This window comes from Chlorocebus sabaeus, chromosome 10, assembly GCF_047675955.1.
Source record: "Chlorocebus sabaeus isolate Y175 chromosome 10, mChlSab1.0.hap1, whole genome shotgun sequence".
Taxonomy (NCBI): domain Eukaryota; kingdom Metazoa; phylum Chordata; class Mammalia; order Primates; family Cercopithecidae; genus Chlorocebus; species Chlorocebus sabaeus.
The window spans coordinates 70,197,383-70,222,822 of NC_132913.1; the positions used below are offsets into that span (position 1 = coordinate 70,197,383).

A 25,440-nucleotide genomic window follows, 5' to 3' on the forward strand; every position below is an offset into this window, starting at 1 on the left:
CTCAACATTCTCACTAGTCCCATGATCACTCAATATTTTTTCCCTTTTCTTTTAAATAACTCTATTTGGTTACAGATAAAATGAGCAAGTTGACAGCACACAAGTTTTCTTTAAGTTCTTAATTTTTAAGAAGTACTGTGTAATTTTATTTTCTAATTTTGGTATTTTTTTCAATAAAATGTTTTTCAGAACATTTAAACAAATCATGTAATAGCTGACCTGGTATCGAATGCTGTACTTACACATTCTTAAACCATTATTTTTTATATTTTAAACTAAGTTTAAACAAAAACTTTGTTATTATAGAATGAATATCCAAGGATCTTAAAGAAATCATTCAAAGTGTGATACAGTCTAGTGTTTATTTTATGTTATGGCAGGTACACTTGAATTTCAAAAATTTAAAACATATATAAAAAGTGGTTAGGGACTAACATTTGTATCAACAGTTGATAAATGTCTAAGATTGTTTATTATACAGCAGGGTACAATAGTAGTGCTAATGCCAACAGGGCACCATGGAAGTTAGTCTAAAAATTATCCCTAGGCTTTATACAAGCAACAACATATGCTGCTGTTTTTAGAATTTTGGGAAATGATCTGCTTCTAATACTAAGCAGTTCTTTAACATTTTAAAATGTTATACAGTGTTATAGTATTTAGTTTGGCAAATGTTTCAAAATAAAGTAGAAATGTATTCATAACATCACAGAAATGCACATCCAATTTTGTTTTCAATAAGAACCATAGGTACAGATCAGAACTCTTCCCTATATGAAATAATTTACACACAGATGAATGCTATAATATCACTATCTAAAATAATCACTAAATACAATTCTTTTTCAGAAATAAACAAGCAAAGATTTTTTTCATTATCAAATATCAAAAACATGTTGATAATGTCTGTTGTTCAAATAAATGATACTCTAAAATTATAGGAATAATCTCAGTGAATTCAGTGAATGTGCAACCTAAATCAACCAAGTATACTGTAGTACAACCATATTAAGAAACCAATGATCAGAAAATACAACCGTATGAAAGAAATTTATAATCCACAGAACTTTTTCAGGCCTTAAGGTAAAATAGTTCCACAGTCTACAGGTAAAACCAAGGCAACAAAAATGCGTGCTTGTCTTGAATAAGTAGGTATTTTATGCAGAAGATGTAACACTTTGTTTGTAGACAGCATGGTATGCATTTCTCAGCAAGACATAAGGAAAACAAGATTCCAAAAGATCCATTGTAAGGAATGGGGATTCTTGTACAATCTGAAAAATTCAAAAAATGCATCAAAACTCAAGTTATTTATAATGGGAACATTTATTGACAATCAGTATGGCAGAATTTCTATATTGTTCTTATTAGAAATAGACACATGTTATTTTCCTTTTACTTAATCTAAAATGTAAATGTGCCACAGTGAATATATATCAAAAAGTTTAAAAAGGGCTACTTTTCAATTATAATATTTAATCAACAGGAATATACTGAGCACTTTCATTTTCCTCACTGATATACTAGAAATAAAAGACAATACAAAAATATTTAAAATATGGTCCATACCACCAACTCTACCTGGCAATCCAAGACTAAGCTAGGAAGCAAAACCAAACATAAAACCAACTATAATTAAATGGAAAGCTGTAAATTCTATTGGAATTCAAAACAGAAGAAAAATTAACGCAGGCCAAAGTAATCAGGAAAGACTATCTGGAAAAAGATTTGAGGTGTGGGGTGTGCTGAATCATTAGGATAAATCCGATTTCTGCAGGTAAGGAAAATGATTCTAAGTGGGGAAAGAGCCACGTGGTAGAAACAAGCAAGAGCCGGTTCACAGACACTGCAGAGAGGGAAGTGACTAGGCACAGAAAATTACAAGAAATGGGCAGAATAGAGTCAGAATGTAGAAAACTCAGAAAACTGGAAGAGAGCTGACGCCAATACACTAGAAAAATACAAGGCCTAAGTGTTTTCCAACAGGTTGAAAAATTGTTCATAAAAGAATACCCATAGTTAATGCTAACCTTTGATTTTGTTATTTTCTGATATTACTCAAATGATAAAATATGAGTGATGTCAGTCTTCTCTGCAAATTTTAGAAAGGTGTGGCTTATGTGAAGTAAACAAAAGGGATCAAAAAAAGTATTAAATGACTAAAATGCCAAGAAAAGACTCTCAGGAATGACTGGAACTCTTTTATTTTTAGTAAAAATTAAAATGAGACTTACCATATCTAGCAGTAAATAAACTGATTCTCTATTTCTTGTTGTAGTTTTATCTGTCTCCTGGCCAATTTTCAGTAGACTGGAGGATGCAAGCTTAAAAGTATACATACACATAAAGTGAGTTAATAAAAGGTTCATCAGTTACTTATTTTAGGTATGCTTCAGCTTCCAACACATTTCAATCATTCAGTGCTAAATATAAAATAATGAGCAATTAAATAACAAATAAAATGAGCTTAGATACCCTACATTCAAGCAGTAATTTAGAGAGTAATTAAGGCAGAAAGAGACACTAACGTAATAAATGTAATCAAATATTCTTATTGGTCTTTAAAACTGATTTTTTTCAGAACAAGTCTGCTTTTAAAAATGATTCAAATTATTTTCTCTTATCCCATCATCTATACTGACTATATTTCTTAGTTCCCAAGGAAGAAGACAGTTTCACACTGGATCTGACTTCACAGAAACACTGTAAGACTAAGACATTAAACCCTGAGTGAAGGAATTATCTGCAAATGGAAAGAAACACTTAACGATTTTAATAGTGTTTTCCTTGAAATAGAAATTATTTTCTCCTCAAGTTAGTACTGTATTTGCATTTTGAATTAAAAAATTATTTTTGTAAAAAGCTGACAGGATTTACAACCGAAAAAGAAGTAAATATTCTAGAGTTCAGTATGCCATGGTATATCTTTCCTTTAAATAAAATATGGAAAAGGTTATATTAATAAAGAAAAGAAAGAACTACATTGATACAGAAATTAAAAACCATGTTTCATGAGGCTACATTTAGCACTCCTCTCTTTTGGTAGCGTGTAGTATTTTTAATGATGAATTTATCACCATTAATGGTCTTTCTCCAAAGAAATGGAAATAAGCAAAATACGTCTTTTTAGAGGGAACAGCCTCTCTCTTGGCCTCAATTTTCCTTTGCTTTTTTCTCTTTCAACCCTAGGAAAATTTCTAGGGCAGTCCAAACATCAGCTTAGGGAGAAAAGGTCATATCGCAGAGCTCTAGAGCTGGGAAAGAAACTTCTGAGTCTAAGGGAAATAATGGACTGCTCCACGATTTTAATGCCCCACCTTTACCTGTTTCTCCCTCCAAAAAAAGAAAATAAATAAATAAATAAAAATAAAAGAAGAGTGAAATTCATATACCTGAGAAAATAATTTGAAAACAATATGCCATTAGAGGGCACAAAATAAAATGTAAAATTAAAGAGAATTTATTCTTATATCTCATAGTTGTGATTTTTAGTTTTCTTTATAAAATGTGATGAGTTTTGTTATTTGATTATACATACCGCCAGAAATTCTTTAAGACGGTCTTCAATGCTTCCTTTGTGAATTGTAAACAAAGCTGCAGCAATCTGGTTGATGGCTTTGGCCAAGCAATGTATGTTGTTGCAATGCCCTGAGAAAATGCAAATAGGGTTGTGTAGACCCCAAAATAGCAAATAATACATAGCAGGCAAATCTTTAATGACTTCACAATCTACAAAAATAGTGGCATAATTAAGAGGAGAGTTGGGACATGATCGGACTTGCTCTACTTTGACTTTCATGAACACTGATGTTTTCAAAACTAGTGTAGCAAGAGAGTAACAAACGATCGTGTATACGTTAAACAGGCAAACACTTCTGAAAACATCTAAAAGAAATCACATATCAGTTTTATAGTACCTCGGAAACAAAAAAGAAGTGCTTAGCTGCTTTACAACATCTTATCATTCAATCCCTAAAATAATCCTATGAGTTCGATACGCCCTCACCGACCTCTACGCACATTCAGGCACACATGAGCTTACTTATACACATTTCATATATCAGGAAACTGCAGTTCAGGAAAAGAGAAACAGACTACCCCATGTTCCACTACCAGTTAGTGGCAGAACTTAACTCATATTTTATTATAAAATACCAAAACCCATGATTTTTCCATTGCCAAAACAATTTGAAACCACTATTACCTTCTATAGCGGGGCTATACTGAGACATCACATTACTGGCCAGTGTTGGCAAAGAAACTGCCACAAACACCATGAGAAGGCAGGCAATTTTATACTCCTCTTCTGGACTAATGTTTTCTAAGGGACAAAAATTAAGAATAAAATCAAGGTATTTCTTTCTTCAAGATTAGTTAAGATTTGATAATCTAAACTAAACAGATTTTTATTTTTAAAATGGCTTACTTTTTTTTAGAAATAGTAAAATATTTTACTAGCATTCTATAGAATTGGTCACAATTTCGTTATAAAAAATAAAGTAGAAACAATTTATGTTACAATTGACTATTATCAACTACTTACGCATATTTCAAGGACGTGTGATAAAACAATAAGGTAACATTTTATTTCTCTTAATTGTAAGATTATAGAACAAAAAATAGTTAGGATAACTGCAATCCTACAATTTCCTAATTGAAAACTAAAGGTGAATTATTACTTTATGAGAAAGTTATATTTACAATTTAGAAAACTTATCTCATAAATTATTCTGCAAAATCACCAAAAAATTCTTAATTACTTTTTGAAATAGATATGAATATAATTTGAAATTTACTATTTAAAAGACATAAATGTGGGAAGTGGACTGGGTTTTCAACCTCTCTATTTTAGAAGACAGAAGAAACTAGTCATGAATAAAAATACCTAGCCTTGCCCTGAAGTTTTCAAGACACAACCCTTTCTAAAACATTATTGTGATATGCACTCAAACTGTGGGTTATTTAGGCTCTAATCACCATTAGATATAATTAAGAATTGAATATAAGAAAAAAGCTGAAATATGTTTTAAAGATTTGGTGACTACAAAAAATACAGCTGTAGAAAATCAAGTAAAAATTATAATTATCCATGTGACTAAATGTAACATACTGTATGAATAAGGAAACAAAAAGCATTGTTAAATGCAAACAAAAACAAAAACAAAAACAAAAACTGATCACCTCAAACACCAGGCTGCCGCCTCAAGGGGGCAGAAGGGGCATTTTTGTAGTAGAAATAGATGAAATGCTGTATTTACTTTGTAGACAAATCAAGAAATATCTACAGGATTCTAAGCACTGCATTTCTAAGGGCTGGTCTTAAAAATTTCTGAATGTTTTATTTAACACTGTACAAACTCTTGATGGTGAATAACTCTAGTCCAATAAAAACAGAATACCCTTTTCTAGATCTCAATTTTATGCTATCTACTGGACCATCTCCCATCAGCATACTTCTCCATCTTAAAAAATCCTTCTCTTGAATTTGCTCTTGCCTCCAGCTGCTGAGATTTTATTTCTTTGCTCCCCTTTACAATAGAACCCTTTGAGAGAGTTGTCTTATGGTTATCTTCAAATCCTTTTCTTCCTATTCTCCCTTAATCTCCCTTACTCACTAATCAGCCTTTTGCCCATAAAACCTCACTGACACTGATCTTGTCAGTACCACCAATTAACTCTACATAGCTGATCATTTCCTTTCTATCTTCCTGGAAGCTACTCTTTCCTGGTTTTTCTTCTACTTCATTGGTCCTATCTTCTCAATTTCTCTAAATTTCTTTTTTGGTGGTTTTTCCTTTTCTCCCTGAACTCTTAAATCTTAGAATGGCTCAAGGCTCAGACCTGGATCCTCTTCACTGCTGCATCTATATACACTAAATGGCCCAGTAATCTCATCCAATCTTAAGTTCCAGAAGGCGGGGATGTTTGTGTTTTAGGCACTGATATAGTCCAACTACCAGCAATAACAATAACAAATTTAAAAAGATGAACACAAAGCAGGCATTTGAATATATGGTTAAATATCATACCTATACCTATGCTGCCCTGGTAACTTTAACTAAGAGTATTAAATATTTACTAATGCATTTTACCCGATTTTTGTGAAGAAAGAGCTACGACCAACGCAGGATCAATCTCACAAGGTAATCCAGCAGCTGATGATAATTCATACACATTCATTGCAACCTGATAAAAACATAAGAGTTACAGAGCAATAAACAGTCTAACAAATTTCTGAAAAAGCTCACTGTTTGAGTCTGCCTAGAAGAACACCAGAGAATTTCAGAAACTTGGCTGAAGCAGAAACTATAGCATAACTAAGTATATTGAACAACTGATTCAACACAGGCTGAATAGTGTGAGGTGGTGCTGGTTCTAACTTCCTACTGCTAGGCCAAACAAAACTTGTATACTTTCTGTGGCACATTCCAACAGGATCATTCTAAAGTTATCATTTCTTTTGGAAGCATGAATATAAAATATCAAGTCAGAAAATATCAAGTCAGAAAAGATCAATAAATGAACAAAGTGAATCAATATTACTAGACCTATGTTAACATAGTAGTTTAAGGAAAAATTATAGTGGTTCAATGTCCAATCATATCATATCTATAAATATGGCAAATTACTTACAATAGGTTTTTAAAGGAGTATTCATTTAAAAATCTGATTAGGGAGTTTCTAATAACGAAAGCAATTTTTCTGTATCACATATAGATTTCAAATATTCAAGATATTCTGACTGCTTAATAACCTCAGAAGAAAACTATCTATCTAACTGGTGTTACCTCTGATATTGTGACAAAAAAACCTTAGTATAAAATATGAAGTAAAACAGTATAGCTTAGAAAAACTGGGAACATGGCAGGGATTAAGTTCTAGATTAAAATGTTTGTAATCTATTACTCACTTCACACACAAAAATTAACTCAAAATAAATCATAAACCTAAATGTAAGAGCTAAAACTGTAAAATGCTTAGAAGAAAACATAGGCACAAATCATCATGACATTGCATTAGGCAATGGTTTCTTAGATTGACACCAAAAGCACAAACAAAAACCCCCCCAAAAATCGATAAAATGAACTTCACTGAAACTAAAAGACATCATCAACCTATAGAATTAGAGAAAAGATTTGCAAATCATGAATCTGTTAGTGGACTTGTATCCAAAGTATATGAAGAACTCACAAATAGAGAAAGACAACCCAATTTAAAATGTCAAAGTTAGTTATTTCTCCAAAGAAGATATAGAAATAACCAGTAAACATACGAAAACACGTTCAACATAATTTGCCATCAGGAAAATGCAAATCAAAACAATGAGATGCCACTTCACACTCACTAGATGGCTATGATTAAGAACACAGACAATTACAAGTATTTATGAAGATGCAGAAAAAGTGAAACCCTCATACAATGCTGGTAGGAATATAAAATGGCACACCCAATTTGAAAACAGTTTAGCAGTTCCTCAAAAGGCTACAGTTTTCATATGACCCAGCAATTCTCTCCTGGTATATACTCAAGAGAAATAATACATGTTCACATAAAAACTTGTACACGGATGTTCACAGTAGCAGTGTTTCTAATAGCTAAGAAGTGAAAACAACCCAGATGTCCATCAATTGATGTGAATAAACAAAATGTTGTATATCCATACAATGAAACATTATTCAACAATCATTAAAAAAAGTACCAATATATGCTGTAATATGTATGAATCCTGAAAATATGCTAAGTGAAAAAAGCCAGTATCAGAAGACTACACATGACGATTTATATAAGTGTCCAAAGTATTCTAATTTAAACAGAAAGTAGATTAGTCATTGCCTAGGGCTGGGGATGGGCGACAAGAAGTGGAATGGGGAGTGACTGCTAACGGGTACAAGGCTTCTTTTTGGGGATGATGAAAATGTTCTAAAGTTGACTGTGATGATGGTTGAACAATTCTGGCACTACACTAAAAACCACTGAATTGTGCATTTTCAATGAGTAAATTTTCTGAGGTGACTTATAACTCAATAAAGCTGTTAAAAAACATGTTTTTTTTTTTTTGAACAGTTAAGTTCTACTGAAAGTTTGCTGGAAACTAAATATGATTATGTCAGGTGAAAATTGAATGGCTGCTCAGAATATATATAGAATTCTCATAATTCTGCACATTAGTGTCTTCTCAAGAACTGATTAGTTTTTGTCTCCTTATTTTTTCTGTAGTGTTTCCACTTAGGAAATCATTTTGAGCTATTTGCACATAGTTTTCAATCATAGAATCACTAGACAATCACTGATCTCAAATGTTTATTCTGTACAAAACACTGTAAGAGAAACAACAGCAACAACAACAACAACAAAAAGTCTGGATCTTCAAGATATATATGATTTGGTATAAATATAAGTAGAAAAATATAATTATAATACAAGGCAGATTATGTTCAACTCCACAGGAGATAACAAGTTCTCTGATAACACTAAGAAAAATGAAGTTCTTTATCAGTGGAGAATCTAGGAATGTTTCTTAGAAAATGGCAATTGAATGAGGCCTTAAAATACAGGCAGGATTTCAAAAGGCAGAAAGAGAAAAGGGTGGTATTTTCAAGTAGAATAAATTACTTGATAATAATTAGTTGATAATAAATGCAACAGAAAGATCTAGTTAGCTCACAGAATACCATATAAAAAGAGGGGCAGAGTAAGAAAGAGAAGAGAGTGGGAGAAGAAAGAAAGAAGTGGTAGAAGATAAGCCTCAAAAAGTTTGAGTGGCACCGATTTTATTTTTTTTTTTGAGACGGAGTTTTGCTCCTGTTGCCCAGGCTGGAGTGCAATGGCAAAATCTCAGCTCACCACAACCTCCGCCTCCCTGGTTCAAGAGATTCTCCTGCCTCAACCTCCCGAATAGCTGGGATTACAGGCATGCACCGCCACACTCAGCTAATTTTGTATTTTTTAGTAGAGATGGAGTTTCTTCATGTTAGTTGGGCTGGTCTCTTACTCCTGACCTCAGGTGACAGAATCCACCTCGACCTCCCAGGGTGCTGGGATTACAGGCTTGAGCCACTGTGCCTGGCCTGAGGGACACCAATTTTAGAAGATTCTTGGTGTCATACAAAGGAGTTTAGACATTATTTTTTTTCAGTCAGTGCTTTTCAAGATATGTGAAACAGAAACAATCTAAGAAATGTGTCAGTTTAGAAAACACAAATGTGAGTCCTGATATATCACTTACTAGATGTGTAACCACTGGACAATCATTGCTAGGTTTAGATCAATAGTTGGATTTCATGGCTCAATAGATTTCCAAAACAAAAACGGTAAGCTCACAGAAGGCTGCCAACCTGCTGTTTTATATGTATTACATATAATCGAATACTAAAAATATTTTTAAAATTACAGCCTACAATTATATCCTTTTACAGGAAATGACTTAACATCAATTTTAAACTTAATGAATTTCATTGTATTTAAAACAACTATTATTTCATTGCCTCATCTTTCTTTTTTTTTTTTTTTTGAGACGGAGTCTCACTCTGCTGCCCAGGCTGGAGTGCAGTGGCATGATCTTGGCTCACTGCAAGCTCAGCCTCCCAGGTTCACACCATTCTCCTGCCTCAGCCTCCCGAGTAGCTGGGACTACAGGCGCCCGCCACCGTGCCCGGTTAGTTTTTTTTGTGTGTATTTTTAGTAAAGACGGGGTTTCACCATGCTAGCCAGGATGGTCTCGAACTCCTGACCTCGTGATCCGCCCACCTCGGCCTCCCAAAGTGCTGGGATTACAGGTGTGAGCCACCGTGCCCGGCCGCCTCATCTTTCTTAATTTCTTTATCCCCGTGTATAAACAGCTATCCATTTTAGAAAAAAAAATCTATTTTTAGTCAATTTTGCATTGCTATAGGTGATCAAAGAAGATTGAATTTCAAAATGCCTAGGTAGTATTTTGGTGCTGAGCTCTCAAAGATTCAATTACAAAGGCAAGCATGTTAACTAACCACTCTAAAATAGAAACTTTATAGTAGTTTAGGATTTATTACATTTTATTGCATATGTAATTTAAATATTTTGCTTTAGAGACTGTAAACCCCAACTATAAATTATATTATTACCTTCATATCAGTTTCCCTTGGAATGTGATCCTTAAAATCTTCAATTGAACTTACAAGAAAAGGAATGTGGTAGGACAAGACCTAGGCAGGAAAACAAATAAGAATACAGAATTATTTTTCAATGGCAAACCCTAAACTTACAAAATATTACCAATTGATTAATTTTAGTTTCATAAAAATTATTTTACTTTATCTACTTTGTGAGTTTTCAAAAATTCGAAGACATATGAAAATGAAATGCATTCAAAATTATTCAATATTAAAGCAAGTACAGTCAAAATTGAAAATACTCTACTGATAATGAAGAGCAATAACCATGCAAGTTATATTCTCCAAGCAGCAGTACCACAACAAAAAATGAGCTTAAATAACTAATGTTATGTATGTTATTTTCTGTAACTACTAAAACTGGAATTTTAATTATATCATTGCCAAGTATGAATCTCAAAAGTAAGTTTAAACTTCTGAGAAATTAAAAGGGATTGTTTGGATACACAGTATATACTTGTAATGGTTTCTTACATCTCTAAGTGCTTCTTGTGCCAATGATCGGAAGGATAAAATTACACCAATTATTGTCATCCTCTTCAAGACACTGTCAACAGCTAAATTCAAAGAAACAGAAGGAGAAGAGAATAAAAAAGTGCGAACTGGATTCTTTCTTAACCTTGGAAAAAAATCTAAATTTATTAAAGTAATAAAATTCCCATGATAGCAGGCACAATTAACAGTAATTTGATTACAATAATGATTAAAGAGAAAAAGATATTGATAGCTGATATTTAATCTGGTTAAATTTTTAAGTAACTATAATTCACATCAAATGGAGTATATTGTATTCTTTTAAAAGGGTTAGATGGTTCACAAGTAGCTAACTATATAACCCTATTTCAGAAAAGGTAGGGGCAGAAAGAAGGGAAGACAGACTAGATGAGAAAGAAGCTGATCAGTGAACAGGAGTTAAATCCTCAAGCAGCCCAGAAACTCAGCAGTGCTAAATTCTTAAATTGTTAAGGTCTTGAGTTAAGAAACAAAAAATGCCTGTTGAGAACACAAGCAGTTTTGGCAGGACCAGTTTGCTGAAGCCTATGAACAGATTTGATCACTTACATATTGGTTAGAGAGCTTTATTCTAAAAATTATTAATAGATTTCCAAGGCTGAGCACGGTGGTTCACATCTGTAATCCTAGCATTTTAGGAGGCTGAGCCGGGAAGACTGCTTGAGCCCAGGAGTTCACGAGCAGCCTGGGCAACATAGCAAGACCCTGTCTCTACAAAAAATAAAAAAAATCAGTCGGGTGTGGTGGCATGAGCCTGTGGTCCTAGTATTCGGGAGGCTAAGATAGGAGGATCCTTTGAGTTCAGGAATTAGAGGTTGCAGTGAACTATGATCATGCCACTGCACATCGGCCTGGGTAAAGGAGCAAGATCCCATCTCTAAAAAAACAAAACTCTGTTAACAAAATAGGATTGGAAGGGTCAATATGATGGGGTTCAATACCTTCACATTTTATAAAGCCAAAACAAACATTTATTGCACACCATATACAAAGCCTTATACTATGTAGTAAAAGAAGAAATATAAACAGAATAATGATCTAGACCTCAAATAGCAGACAACCTAAATGGGCTGTCATGAAAACTAAGAAATATAATTCCATTTATGTAAACTAAAAAAGATATATATACAGACCTATATTTGTACTTACATAACAAATTTCTCGAAAGAGATGCATACTACAATAACTATTAAAGTTACTAGTTGAGGAGTAGGAACAGAGAGAAGTATTTTATTTTCAACTTTCTACCTTCTGTGTAGCCTATTTAAACTTTGACCATAGCATCTTTTATTAAACCATACAAATAGGCCTAATATAAGCCAAATGTGAATTAAAATAGTCATGTTAACAAAATTATATAAGGCACAAATTAATTAAAAATTCCATGTGAGCAGGAACTACTCTTCATCTTTTCATCTACCTGTAGCACTCAGCATAGTGTCTGATACCCAGATGACTAGTAGATATTCAATTAGATGGTAATAATCAAGATGAGACTCAGTTGGGTGGCTGAGGCGGGCGGCTCACTTGAGGTCAGGAGTTCAAGACCAGCCTGGCCAACATGTGAAACCCCGACTCTACTAAACATACAAAAATTAGAAAAGCATGGTGATACATGCTTGTGGTCCTGGCTACTCGGGAGACTGAGGCAGGAGAATCACCTGAACCCAGGAGGCGGAGGTTGCAGTGAGCCAAGACTGTCCCACTGCACTCCAGCCTGGGCGAGAGAGTGAGATGCCACCTCAAAAATAAAGAAAAAAAAAAAAGAGACTAGGAAATTGCTACTACCCAGAGAAAGAAATGATGGTGAAAGAAAAGATTTCTCTGAGAAATGTTATCCAAGTTGGGCATAAAAAGGGATTAAGAAGAAAAAAGCCTTCCAATTCAGAAAATAAAGCAGCAACAAATTCAGAAAAAGGAATGATAGAGAATAAAATGAAGAATCAGAGAAGATTCAGTGTGATATAGCCATATATTTTCCAAAGTACGTTACCCAGAATTTAATCAAGTTCTCAAAGACTATACCCTACAACCTCATCTTGAATGTGTACAATAATGACACACTAAAAGTTCTAAGATACTTCACAGTAAGAAACACTGCTTAACGTATTGTTTAATGGATTATTTGCCAAATCATTTGGCCACTGGCACTTCCCTTCACCCCACATAACGTCCACTAACTTCCCAAGGAACTAACTCTAGAACAGAGGCTACGTGGGTCTTGGACCAGGCAAACAAATAAGTAGTGGGGGACAGGAAGAGAGGCAATGCTGGTCAATTATTTCATTAATCCAAATAGCAGCTTTTGAACGTCATGCTAAGGAGTTTATACTGTATCCTTCAAGCAATGAGTGTGTTGTTCAGGGTTTTCAAAATATAAAGAGTTATATGAAAAGAATTCTGTTTAGAAATGACTCTTCCCATTTTAAAAATAATAACACAATTTTTTTTTTAAAAATCTAATGTAGCATAGGGCCAAACAATGTATACCTTTGGACCAAATGTGACACACTAATTTGTAAACTCTCATCTATAAGACACAGCTACAGCACATGGAATATGAGGAGTGAAAGAATCAGAGAGGATATCCAGTTTTTCCAGTGTGACTCACTGGATGGATGGTGAGAGAGGTAACAAAATAGTCAATAAAGAAAACAACAGGTTTTTTTCTCCCCACCTACTTATGCCTGCCATGGAAGAGATACTTCCCATTCCAGGGATGTTGTGGAAAACCTGTGGGTCATATGGCTGAAAATATTTAACACAATGTTTCTAAACTTTTGTATGATTCCAAATGACCCAGAGGACTTGTTAAAACACAGACTGCTGGGCCTCAAGCCCAGAGTTCTGAGTCAGCATGTCTGAAGTGGGGCCCAGTAATTTACATACTAAACACATTCCCAGGTGGTGCTGTTTCTTGTCCCTGGGTTATACTTTGAGAAGCCCTGGTCAAACTAGTACTTGGTTTATTAAACATCTGGAGATCAACAGAAGACAGTTAAAGTTGAAGATAAATATTGGATAAGGGAAGAGAAAATTTTGGATAACATTTTTCCAATAGGATTGCTGAGTAAAAATGGAAGCGTAAGATATCACAGACCGACACTACATAGAAGATGAACCTGCAAAAATGACGAAGAGTAGGGGCAAAAGTATTGGCAAATAAAGAAAATAAAGCTTTAATAAAAAGGAGAATAAAACAGATAAACACTACAAAGAAATAAACAGAATGAGAGTTGAGGAAAAAGCACCAAATCTTGCAAATGAGTAGTCAGTAACAAACTTTCAGAAAGGTTTCAGAAAAGCGGACATATTGCAGCATACCAAGAGTGGACAGGTGGGACGATCAAACAGTGCATACAAACTAGTCAAAAAGTTTCTAAGTAAGACAGGCGTAAGATGAAAAAGAGGCCAGTTTAACAACAGACTTAAAAAGTGTTATTTCACAAGCAGTACTTGGCTTTCAGGGCGCAGAAGACTGTCTAGGGATCAGGAAAATTGCTTTGTGGGAATGAATGTAGCAAAAACTCAAGGGTATGACAGCATAAGGGAGAATGCATTGACCAAATTTCATAGTCCAGAATGGACAAAATACATAAAGCTAGGAACAGGTGATCAGGAAAGCAGAGAGGCATAAAAGTTTCAATGAGGTAGAAAGAACAAGGAGTTCAATAGGTGCAAAGGAATAGGAGAGCTAGAAGGCATGGCTATGATCTGAGAGTTGAATTTCAAAGTTCAAGATTTTTACTGGTGGAACAATTTCAGGAAATAATAACACCCAAAGTACTGCTAAAGTAAAGATCTACAGAGGCAACTTTTGGGGTTTGTAGATGATGGCAGAAAGGCATAAGTGAATCGAATGAGTTTTCAAAGAAAAAATTGCTGTAGGAAAACTAGAAATATTTTTAGTCTGGAATCAGGGAGTCAGTAAAGTGATGAACCTAGTCCCAAGAAACAGAATGTCAGAGAATTAAAAAATATGAAAGAGAGACATAAGATTTGCTCAAATCACACAGGATTCTTAAAACTGATAATAAGGCCAGGCACGGTGGCTCACACCTGTAATCCCAGCACTCTAGGAGGTCAAGGTGGGTGGATCACTTGAGGTGAGCAGTTCGAGACCAGCCTGGACAACATGGTGAAACCCCATCTTACTAAAAATACAAAAGTTAACCGGGTGTGGTGGTGCATGCCTGTAGTCCTAGCTACTTGGGAGGCTGATGCAGGAGAACTGGTTGAACAGGTGGAGGTTGCAGTGAGCTGAGATTGTGTCATTACACTCCAGCCTGGGCGCCAGAGGAAGGCTCTGTCTCAAAAAATTAAAAAATAAAGCTAGATAAAATAGAATAAAAATAAAATAAATTCTAGATTGCCTCCCAATTCAGACCAGTTTTTAATAAATCATAATGCTTTATCTTTTTAAAATAACGTGCTTGTTGACTGTGAAACACTTCAAAAACACATTGACCTCTGGATATGGACATGGGGAGAAGGAAGCACAAAGGAATAAACAAAAAGAGGATGTGTTAGAAAACAGTTCAATTGCTGAAACAATAGTTCTCTCTACTCTCCTAAATGAGTCGCTCTCAAGTAAATCTTTTCCCAAATTACAGAAAAGATTTAATAAATTATACTTAAAGACAAATTTGTTATATATGATTCATTAATATTCAACAATTTAGATTTTGGCTTTGGCCAATTCCAAAATGGTCAATGAGTTAGTGGTCATCAGTCACCATTAACTATTATATGCAAAATTCAAGTAAGCAGAATCTTGACAAAAGACTATGAATTTTGTTTTGAAAACTTGCAAATTCTGTTTGGAATTTTAACAAATTCTATTGTTTCAATTCCACAAATGAGAGTTAAATAAAGTATTGAACACTGCAGTGAATTATTTGCTTCTCACTAGATGGTACAGGCAAAAGATTGTTAGTAGGAAAGTAAATAGGGTTAAGGTCAATGGGGTGGTCAAATGAGTATTTAAAAATGGGAGAAAACATGAAGAAAACAAAAATAATAAGAATAAAGGAGTGGAAAATATAAGTAGCTAGTAAACCAATGTACAATAACAAAAGAAAGATCAGGAGAGGTTTAAAAAGTAATTTCCTACTTACTCATACTCCTTCTCCCTATAATGCTACCAAGTCTATTTTTTTGTTTTTAAAGTATCATATAATAAAAATGACCTTTTCTTTTCCTTTTGGTGTACAGCTCCAATTTTTTTTCCCTTTGAAATACAGTTTTGTTCTTGTCGCCCAGGTTGTAGTGCAATGGTGCTATCTCAGCTAACTGCAACCACTGTCTCCCGGGTTCAAGTGATTATCCTACCTCAGCCTCTCAAGTAGCTGGGATTACAAGCATGTGCCACCACGCCTGGCTAATTTTTGTATTTTTAGTAGAGACAGGGTTTCAACACGTTGGCCAGGCTGGTCTGGAACTCCTGATCTCAAGTGATCTGCCTGCCTTGGCTCCCAATATGCTAGGATTACAGGCCTGGGCCACCGCACCCAGCCCCAAATGTTAACATGTATAGATTTGTGTTACCACTATGTAACACAGCGATATGTATTGTATGATACACATGATAGATTTGTATCACCACTATGGCGAGCAGTTTCATCACCCTAAAAATCTCCCTCACTGCTTTCCCTTTATAGTCCTGGCAACCACGGATCTGTCCTATAAGGTAATCTTTAATTCTTATTCAATAAGAATTAAATAAGTTTTACAGGATAAAACAGCCTAATAAAGTGATTCTCTAAAGCATTTAAGAGAAAAAATGTCAAATGTGAAGTATGTTAAATAAATGTATGGCTTTACTTTTCTTTTGGATTATTTTTTATTTAGGAACATAAACTTGTTCTCTGGCTTTCTCAAATACAAAGAATATTTTATTTGGGATTTCATTTTTTTTAGTGTTGAGAAGGCTTTTAAATTAATCAAGAAGTATGATTTTAAAATAATTTTTCATTATAACTTTAACAGTTCAAGTAAAAAAAGGAAAAGAAAATAACATTAAATCAAGTATATCTAAAACAGTTATCTGGCTGAACACACTTTAATAGTTAAGATTCACTGTTATTTCACAATATACGTCCCACAAAGAATCAATGTCAAGAAGACATCACATTTTTTTTTTTTAAGTTGTAGGTTCAGGTTTTCATCAATGGAATATTAGCTAAGAACAAAAAGAAACAAATTACTGATCACTTAACAACATAGATGAATGAATCTCAAAAACATTATGTTAAGTGAAAGAAGCCAGACACAAATTTAATCTATAGTGACAGAAATAAGATCAGTGGTTGTCTGGCCTGGGGCCAGAGACTGGGGTAGGAGACCAACTACAAAGCGATAGCAAACAATTTTTCAAAGTGATGGAACTGTTCCATACCTAGACTGTGGCAATGGTTATATGAATGTATCCATTTGTCAAAATCCATAATATGGTTGGCTTAAATGGTACATTTTATTGTATGTAACTTATACGTATAGTTGATTTTTAGAAAACAGGCTCAGAAGCTAATCCTTTTAGTCTAAATTAATGTAGATTTATTGTATTAAATTTAATGGGCTCAAAACTAAATTGATACTGGTAATATTCAAGAAATAGCAACACATAGTATACTAAGAGTATGGTTAAGAAAAATTATGAAACAGATAAGTCACACACACGCTTATATGATCCTTTGCAAAAATGTTCTAGTTCTCTTCATAAGCTAAAGAGTACTTTTCATAATTTATTACTTGTATTTATGTTACAAATGTTGAGCCAAAGCTAAATACTGAGTATCAACATCTTCTTATGTTTATAAAAAGTATCATGAGTTACCCACATGATAATCTTTTAAAGAGTGCAGCCATCTGGTCTGGTTTGTCAAAGCTGGTCCTCATCTGTGTTAACACATCAACATTCTCCACCACAAGTTTCTAAAAAAAAGAAAGATCCTAGGTCAGGCACAGACCTCTTCGTGTTAATGAGATAAGAGCACACTTGGAAATTACAATCTGGCAAGTAGGAAACACGATTCATGAAATCCAGATGCCCTATGCTATATATTTTTGTTGCTGTTTCAATAAAAGAATCTGAAAATTATATACATAAGCTTAGTGTTTCCCTGCAGTTTACAAATTAAGAAGGAAGGAGTTCAGGAAAAGCAACAAAGATAAGTGATAAAGAATCACCTTATACTTAGACACTGAACAACATCAATAATAAAAAGTAGACACTAAAATGGACATAGCAACAAATTCCAATTGAAACAAAAGAACTTGCCAAAGTTAAACCTGGCCAAAGGCAGGCTACAGTATGCCTGTAGACAATGAGTTTATTACTGGATACATACAATCAGAGGGAGAATAACTTGTTAGGGTGTGGTACCACTTGATGGGGATTATATAATAGCAATGTTTCCCAACAAAAATTATAAAATGGAAGTATAAACTATCTACTTCTCTTTCACAGACCCCTGAGAAAAGGGAAGAGAAAAGAAGGAAGAGATAAAGAAGGGAAGGGTGTGAAGGATAACTATTCAAGGAAAGTGTAACTCATTGAAGAACGCTCTCCTTAAAAGAAACATTAAAAAAGTAATTTAGTTTAAAAATTATAACACAAATGGAGAATTAATTTCATTCTGTCAGAGGTAAGCCTTGACAACGATAAACAGAGTTTCTAAAACAATGAAGGGAGAAGTGAGAGAGACATTCTGCTCTTTGTTGCACTGTTACCTAAGCGGTCTGCTTTCACCACTAAGTTCACCACTATCACACTCCTCAGTTCTTTCACAATGTAAGTGAAGTTTATAATTTAATTTCTGATCTCTATATCTCTGCAAAGTTCTTATAAATCAGAATTTTCTTTACTTTTGTTCTCTATAATGGTTCTCAGCCCTTGTATACATCAAAATCACCTGTGGTGCTCTTTCCAAATACATATATCCAGGCTTCATTCCTGGTTATTTCAATTCAGCAGACCTGGTTGGGAAGGTGCAGCAAGCATATAAAATGCCACGGTGGTTTTTTACAAATGAAAGCATGATAACATCTGACTTAAGGGAAAAAAACTATGCAGAAAATCCATAAAAATAATTTTTTCAAAAACACTAGTATAAGTTTTGTTTAGGTTGCTTGATGTTACTACTTCAGGTTATTTATTATGCTGCTAAAAAGAAATTAAGCTCTAGTCACATTTATTTGCCGAATTTAACTTCTGTGGTTTCTGATTAGACTGCCTGCTCACTCTGGGCCAAAACAAAACTCTCCCAACCTAAAACTTGATTCAATACACACTCAAACTCTATGCCCAAGCCTGACAGTGACCATGCACTTTAAACATAGTATCACGTATTACTGAATCAACATCATCGAATTTAAAATGCACCTTATTCTATGTATCACTAAAAGGAAAAAACAAACAAACAAACTACTAACACTATAAGATACATACAATTTCAGAAATATTAATATGTTTAATAATAAGAGCAACTATAACCATTTGTTAAGCTCTTATACAAGGTAATTTATAACCATATTTACTATAATCCAATTAAGGGAGGTAATATTCCAAGTTTACAGCTGAGGAAACTAAGGTCAGAGAAGTTGGATAACTTGTCCAAAGTTACAATGATATTCAGTAGTTAATTTGGAATTTGAATTCAGGTATGTCTCATTTTAAAATCCGTGTTCTTAATCCCTAAAGAAATGGTTCCCCATCTTTTGTGTGCATCAAAATTCTCTAGAGGACTCCTTAAAAACACACATTGCTGGGTCCCAGCCCAAAAATTTCTGACCTAGCAGGTCTGAGACAGAGAACAAAAACCTGCATTTTTAACCAGCTCCAAAGTAATGCTGCTTCTGCTGGTCTGAGAAGTAAAATTTGTGAACCATTATCCTAAATTATTTGCTGGCTTTCTATTCTTTGCTCTCAATAAAGTTATTAATTAATCTCACTGATGAATAAACTGAAAGCTGGCAGTAATGATAGGAATTACCAATGCAATGGTTTAGAATAAGTTTAGACAAAGCGAGTGAAATAAATCAAGATTAAAAAAAAGTTTGATTTAATTTACTTGATATTGTGTTAAAAAGAAAGTGTTAAAATTCTTGGTAAAATTCATATTTAAATTTCCTACTTCATTTGAAAAAATATCTTTTAGAATCCCATGAAGAACTAGAGGAACTGATCTGTAAAATGAAAACAATTCTTTTGGCCTACTGGAAGGAGAAATGGACTCAATGGGCACAACCCCAAATAAAACACCCAAGAGTTTTAGTAGAAAAAAAGATGGCTGCTTTCTTCTCCTGAAAGGAAAAAACATGTTTCACCATGAGTACACATACATAGTGTTATGTCTGACACACAATTTATTCACAACCATCAAATATAAAAAAGCTCTACTTCTTTAATTAGCACACAAATTTACTCTATAAAACAAAAAGGTCCTCAGCTAAAACAGGAACTAAAATAATTAAGGTCACCTTTAAGATAAAAAGAAAAAGATACAATCAAATGATATTTAGTTTCTATCAGTTTAGATTAAATCTTTTAAAAATGGAAATAAAAGCAAAGAAGTGGCCAGGCATGGTGACTCACACCTGTAATCCCAGCACTCTGGGAGGCCAAGGTGGGAGGATCACCTGAAGCCAAGAGTTTGAGACCAGCCCGGGCAATATAGTAATATTTCGTCTCTACAGAAAACTTTAAAAGGCTGGGCGCAGTGGCTCATACCGGTAATCCCCACGCTTTGGGAGGCCGAGGTGGGCGGATCACCTGAGGTCAGGAGTTCGACATTAGCCTGTCCAACATGGTGAAACACCATCTCTACCAAAAATACAAAAAGTACCAGGGCATGGTGGCAGGTGCCTGTAATTCCAGCTACTCGGGAGGCTGAGGCAGGAGAATCACCTGAACCTGGGAGGCAGAGGTTGCAGTGAGCTGAGATTGTGCCATTGCACTCCAGCCTGGGCGACAAGAGCAAGACTCTTTGTCTCAAAAAAAAAAAAAAAAAAAAAAGCTTAAAAAAAATTAGGCACAGTGTTACACGCCTGTATTTCTCAGCTACTCAGGAAGGCATGCCCAGAAGTTCGAGGCTGCAGTGAGCTATGAACGTGCAACTGCACTTCAGCCCAGGGGACAGGGAGAACCTGTCTCTTAAAAAAAAAAAAAAAAAAAAAAAACCGGCCAAGAAATTAAGAACGACGTTTAAAATATTATAGTTTCCCCCAAAACACTGTATATACTAACTCTGCTATTAGAGATATCACAAAGTTCTGCTGAGGAGAGTCACAGGGATAACTGGTAATATCAAAAAAAATTAATGTTCGTACTCTTTGATCCACTTTTAGAAATGTTTCCTATCAAATGCTCAAACATGCTGGTGAGGTTGCAGAGAAAAAGAATGCTTATGCACTGCTGACGGGAATGTAAATTAGTCTAGCCACTGTGAAAAGCAGTTGGCAGATTTCTCAAAGAACTTAAAACAGAATTACTACTCAACCCAGCAATCCCATTACTGGGTATATACCCAAAGGAATATAAATCGTTCTAACATAAAGACTCATGCCTGTGTATGTTCATTGCAGCACTATTCACAACAACAACAAAAAAGAGAAGGAATCAACCTAAATGCCCATCGACAAGAGACTCAATAAAGAAAATGTGGTGTGTATGTGTGTGTGTGTGTGTGTGTGTGTGTATATATATCATGAACTACTACACAGTCATAAAAAAGAAAAGATCATGTCCTTTGCAGCAACATGGAGCTGAAGGTCATTATCCTAAGGGAATTAACACAGGAAGAGAAAACCAAACACCTCGCATTTTCACTTAAAAGTGGGAGCTAAACATCAAGTACACATGGACGGCACAGTGGCTCACGCCTGTAATCCCAGCACTTTGGGAGGCCGAGGTGGGTGGATCACAAGGTCAGGAGATTGAGACCATTCTGGCTAACACAGTGAAACCCCATCTCTACTAAAAAATACAAAAAATTAGCCAGGCATGGTGGTGGGTACCTGTAGTCTCAGCTACTCAGGAGGCTGAGGCAGGAGAATGGCATGAACCCAGGAGGCAGAGCTTGCAGCGAGCCGAGATCGTGCCACTGCACTCCAGCCTGGGCAATAGAATAAGACTCTGTCTCAGAAAAAAAAAAAAATAATCTGTATGCCAAACCTGTGACATGTCATTCGCCCATGTAACAAACCTGCACATGCACCCGCTGAACGTAAAATAGAAGTTGGAAAGAAAAAAAAAAACGCTCAAACAAGTATGTAAACTGTGTAGAAGTGCTGATTAAATGTAGAGAATTTTAAATGTCTAAAACTGCTCCTTTCAGAAATCCACTCAAGTCAGAGGTAAAAAAATAAGGCATAAACCTATCAAAAAAAAAAAAAAAAAAAAAAAGGAAACAGCAGAAAAAACAAGATCAAACGAGAAAAGTCAACACATTTCTGGAAGATGGAAACTAGAGCAAAGAATAAGGAGAGGTGAGAAATATGATTAGCAAGTTCTTATAACGGAGACACAATGTAGAAGCAAGTTAAATCACACCTCAAGAGGGAGGAAGGAATCAGAAATTGAAGGCAATGGCACAGAAAGGAAGGCTTGAGGCTGAAAACAAGACAATGACTTAATCATGGCAGCCTGCCAGATATATAAAACCTCCTATCTCCACCCTGCACTAATCTCCAAAAGACTTCCACTCTCCAGCTGAAGGTCGTGTGCTTGATGAATTATTTGCAGGAATCCTCTGAAGCCTAGGATGACTATACCTTTCTCCAGAGAAGATTTGTGTTAGCTTCTGCTAAGTACATTGGGGCACTACTAACCTAGGACCACATTAATCCAGGTCCAAGGCTTCAGATGCCTTAGACAAAGCATACAACATAAACAGGCTGCAAATTCCCAGGAGGGGTGACTCATTTCCAGTTCACCCTTACCCTGAAGGTCTAACGCTTTGGAGTGTCTATATAAAGAGGGTTGGGGAGAAATTATGCAGACTTCTCACAACCTTTGAGAAAGTTGCTCTAGGTTTTTGACTACTGACACCCTTGTCCCAGAAGGCCACCAGAATTCAGCTTAGTTTTCCAAATGTTACTTCTGCTTCAGTACACGTATCTGGGTGAAAAGTGGCCTCCAAAGCTGGGCTTATGTCTCTGATTTCCCAGGTTCTCCTTGGCATTAGCCTAGAAATACTTCACTATCTTTTTAGTTCTTCTTTAAAGAAGATTCTTTTATAGATATATCTATGTATCTCCAGCTTTTTAAGTTGTTCTTTGAAAATAAGGTGGTCTGAATTACCTAGACTACCAATACTGGAAGCAAAAATCTGTAAGTTCTTTTGCTTCTATAATTTCAAAAATTAGGTTATTCTAAGGAAATTTTATAGGACACTAAAGAAATTAAAATAATCACTGACAGAATAACTTTTAGAGATTTCAATACAACATACTGAATTTATCTATATGAAACATCATGATCTGTAGGATTTCTTATGTAATAAAATACAAGAATACATATGAAGTATGCCTCCGTACACAGAGGCTGAGAAAACAAAGTCACAAATAAACACCTTCTCAAGTTCTTAATAATACACAAGCAGTTGAATACTAAACAATCCGGATTACATCTTGAGGTTATTAGAAGAGATCTCAAACAAAATCACTATAAAACATTATACAATTCCAGAAAATGGAATCCTTACAACTAACCTTGTTTTGAAGAACTAAATGATGAAGGCACAATATTAAAAATACAAATATTTCATAGGAAGCCTTTTGAAAAACACAATCCTTAAATAGGTCAGGATTTAGTATTTGAGAAACAAAAAAGTAAAAACAAATACCAAAACATAATCATAATTACTACAATATTAAATCTAATAAAATATGGAAGTTATTATGAAGGTAAAATGAAAAGTCAAGTAAGAAAAAAATCACACAGGAGATTACCAGAAAGCTAACATCAAAAGTTTTCAAGAAAAAATGTTTTAACATCCTTAACCATCTTGGTTAAGGATATTTAAAAAGTCAACATTGTTTACAGTAGTTCCACATTCCCCTAACTTTAAATTTTAATAATATCTGAGAAAGAGAGAATACAGCCACTCCAACATATGAGAGAGAAATGTTAAAACATAAGCACCTTCCATTTCTTCTCAAGAACGAGAATATATTTGATAACATTCATACTTAGAGACAAGGCTAAAACAGTTAAGATTATAAAATAATTGTTACAAGACTAGGATAAAATCTGTACTCAAAAAAAGACCCTAGAATAATGGACAATACCTAACAAGATAAACTTTACTAAGAAAAACTACAAAGCATACACTCAGGTCTAAAAATTTCACAAAATATAAGATGTGGAACGCCATGGTTTAAGGTTAGCATAAGAGAAAAAAAGAGAAAATTCATCTGATTGCAAGTTGATTGTGAAAACAGTATACCTACCAAATGTGTTCATGCTATCTTAAATTTTATGAGGAAGTACAGTATCCAGAATAGATAAATGTACCCTCACTTACCAGACCTTATCTGAAACTCATGATTGGTTCAGGGCACTATTCTCTAAGAGTGACACAAAAAAACCAGAGTTTGTACAGAGGAAAGAGTGACAAAGATGGCAAAGAGACTGAATATGAATATATTCCACACGGGGAAGAGAAAGATGACACATGAAGGGAAGCAGTTTTTAAATATGTGAAGGGTGATCTTGTCAAAGGCAATCTCTGCCTCTTGATGTAAGAATGAGGACCAATAAAAAATTACTACTCAGATACTAAATCAACATAAACTAGAGATGTACAGTAATTGATAAGATGGCCTCATTTTCAAAAAGACCAGATAATACATCTAGAAAAATGCAACATGTGCTCCTTCATCAGGTAAGAGTAGGTTAGATGACTGCTGAGATCCCTCTCAGTTCTACAGGCAGTGTAGCATGGTACTAGCATAATCTCTGGTGCTGGACAGACTGAGTTCAAATTTCGGTTTCGTCACTTACTAAAATGTGAGCTTGCACAAGTTATTTAATCCTTCTTGGCCTCACTTTCCTAATTTGTAAAATAAGGAAAACACCTCTTTTAAAAATGTAAAGGAGTTAATAAGATAGGTGAAGATCTTAGAAAAGTCCTGGAATAAAACAGTTAAGAAAGCTGGGGCCAGGCACAGTGGCTTGTGCCTGCAATCTCAGCACTTTGAGGCTGAGGGGGGTGAACCATTTGAGCCCAGGAGTTAGAGACCAGCTTGGGAATAAGGCAAAACCCTGTCTCTACAAAAAATCAGCCAGACTTGGTGGCACATGCCTATAGTCCCAGCTACTCAGGAGGCTGAGGTGACAGAATCGTTTGAGCCCAGGGGAGCCGAGCTGGCAGTGAGTCATGATCACACCATTGCACTTCAGCCTGGGTGACACAGCAAGACTCTGTCTCAAACAAATAAACAAACAAAGCTAGCTATTTTTATTTTTGCATCCAACAAATATTTACTAAGTGCCTACTATGTGTGAGGTCTGCAACAAGGTTTTAACAGAGTTTAGAACTGCGTTTATACACTAATGAGAGTGACATAAACAAATACGTGGCATGAGAGGTCACAATTAAGATATACATACAGCTGAATGAAGAGAATAAAAAGTACTGTTTGCTATTTTAGAAAGTCTGGCCACGAAGAACATTCTGATACAGTGACATTTGAAAAATACATGAACGTCATGAACAGGCAAGTTATGACCATGTGTTAGTGAAGGGTAGTCTAAAATGGCACAACAGCAAGCAGG

The 25,440-nt window shown here is 34.8% G+C and overlaps 1 protein-coding gene across 5 annotated transcripts in view; it reads right to left on the reverse strand.

The window, feature by feature from the left end:
• Nucleotides 1–343: 343 nt before the first annotated feature.
• The window catches only part of NCKAP1 (NCK associated protein 1), a 110,952-nt gene continuing 85,855 nt past the window's right edge, over nucleotides 344–25,440 (reverse strand). For all 5 annotated transcript variants that reach the window (XM_007965564.3, XM_007965562.3, XM_038001877.2 and 2 more), the window contains 8 exons: nucleotides 17,501–17,594; nucleotides 10,623–10,705; nucleotides 10,101–10,181; nucleotides 6,093–6,186; nucleotides 4,205–4,321; nucleotides 3,539–3,648; nucleotides 2,235–2,324; nucleotides 344–1,274 (listed from right to left, as the gene is read on the reverse strand). In XM_007965564.3, the coding sequence (XP_007963755.1) occupies nucleotides 1,158–1,274; nucleotides 2,235–2,324; nucleotides 3,539–3,648; nucleotides 4,205–4,321; nucleotides 6,093–6,186; nucleotides 10,101–10,181; nucleotides 10,623–10,705; nucleotides 17,501–17,594 (786 nt within the window). In that variant the 3' untranslated portion in view covers nucleotides 344–1,157. The remainder of the gene's footprint in view (nucleotides 1,275–2,234; nucleotides 2,325–3,538; nucleotides 3,649–4,204; nucleotides 4,322–6,092; nucleotides 6,187–10,100; nucleotides 10,182–10,622; nucleotides 10,706–17,500; nucleotides 17,595–25,440) is intronic.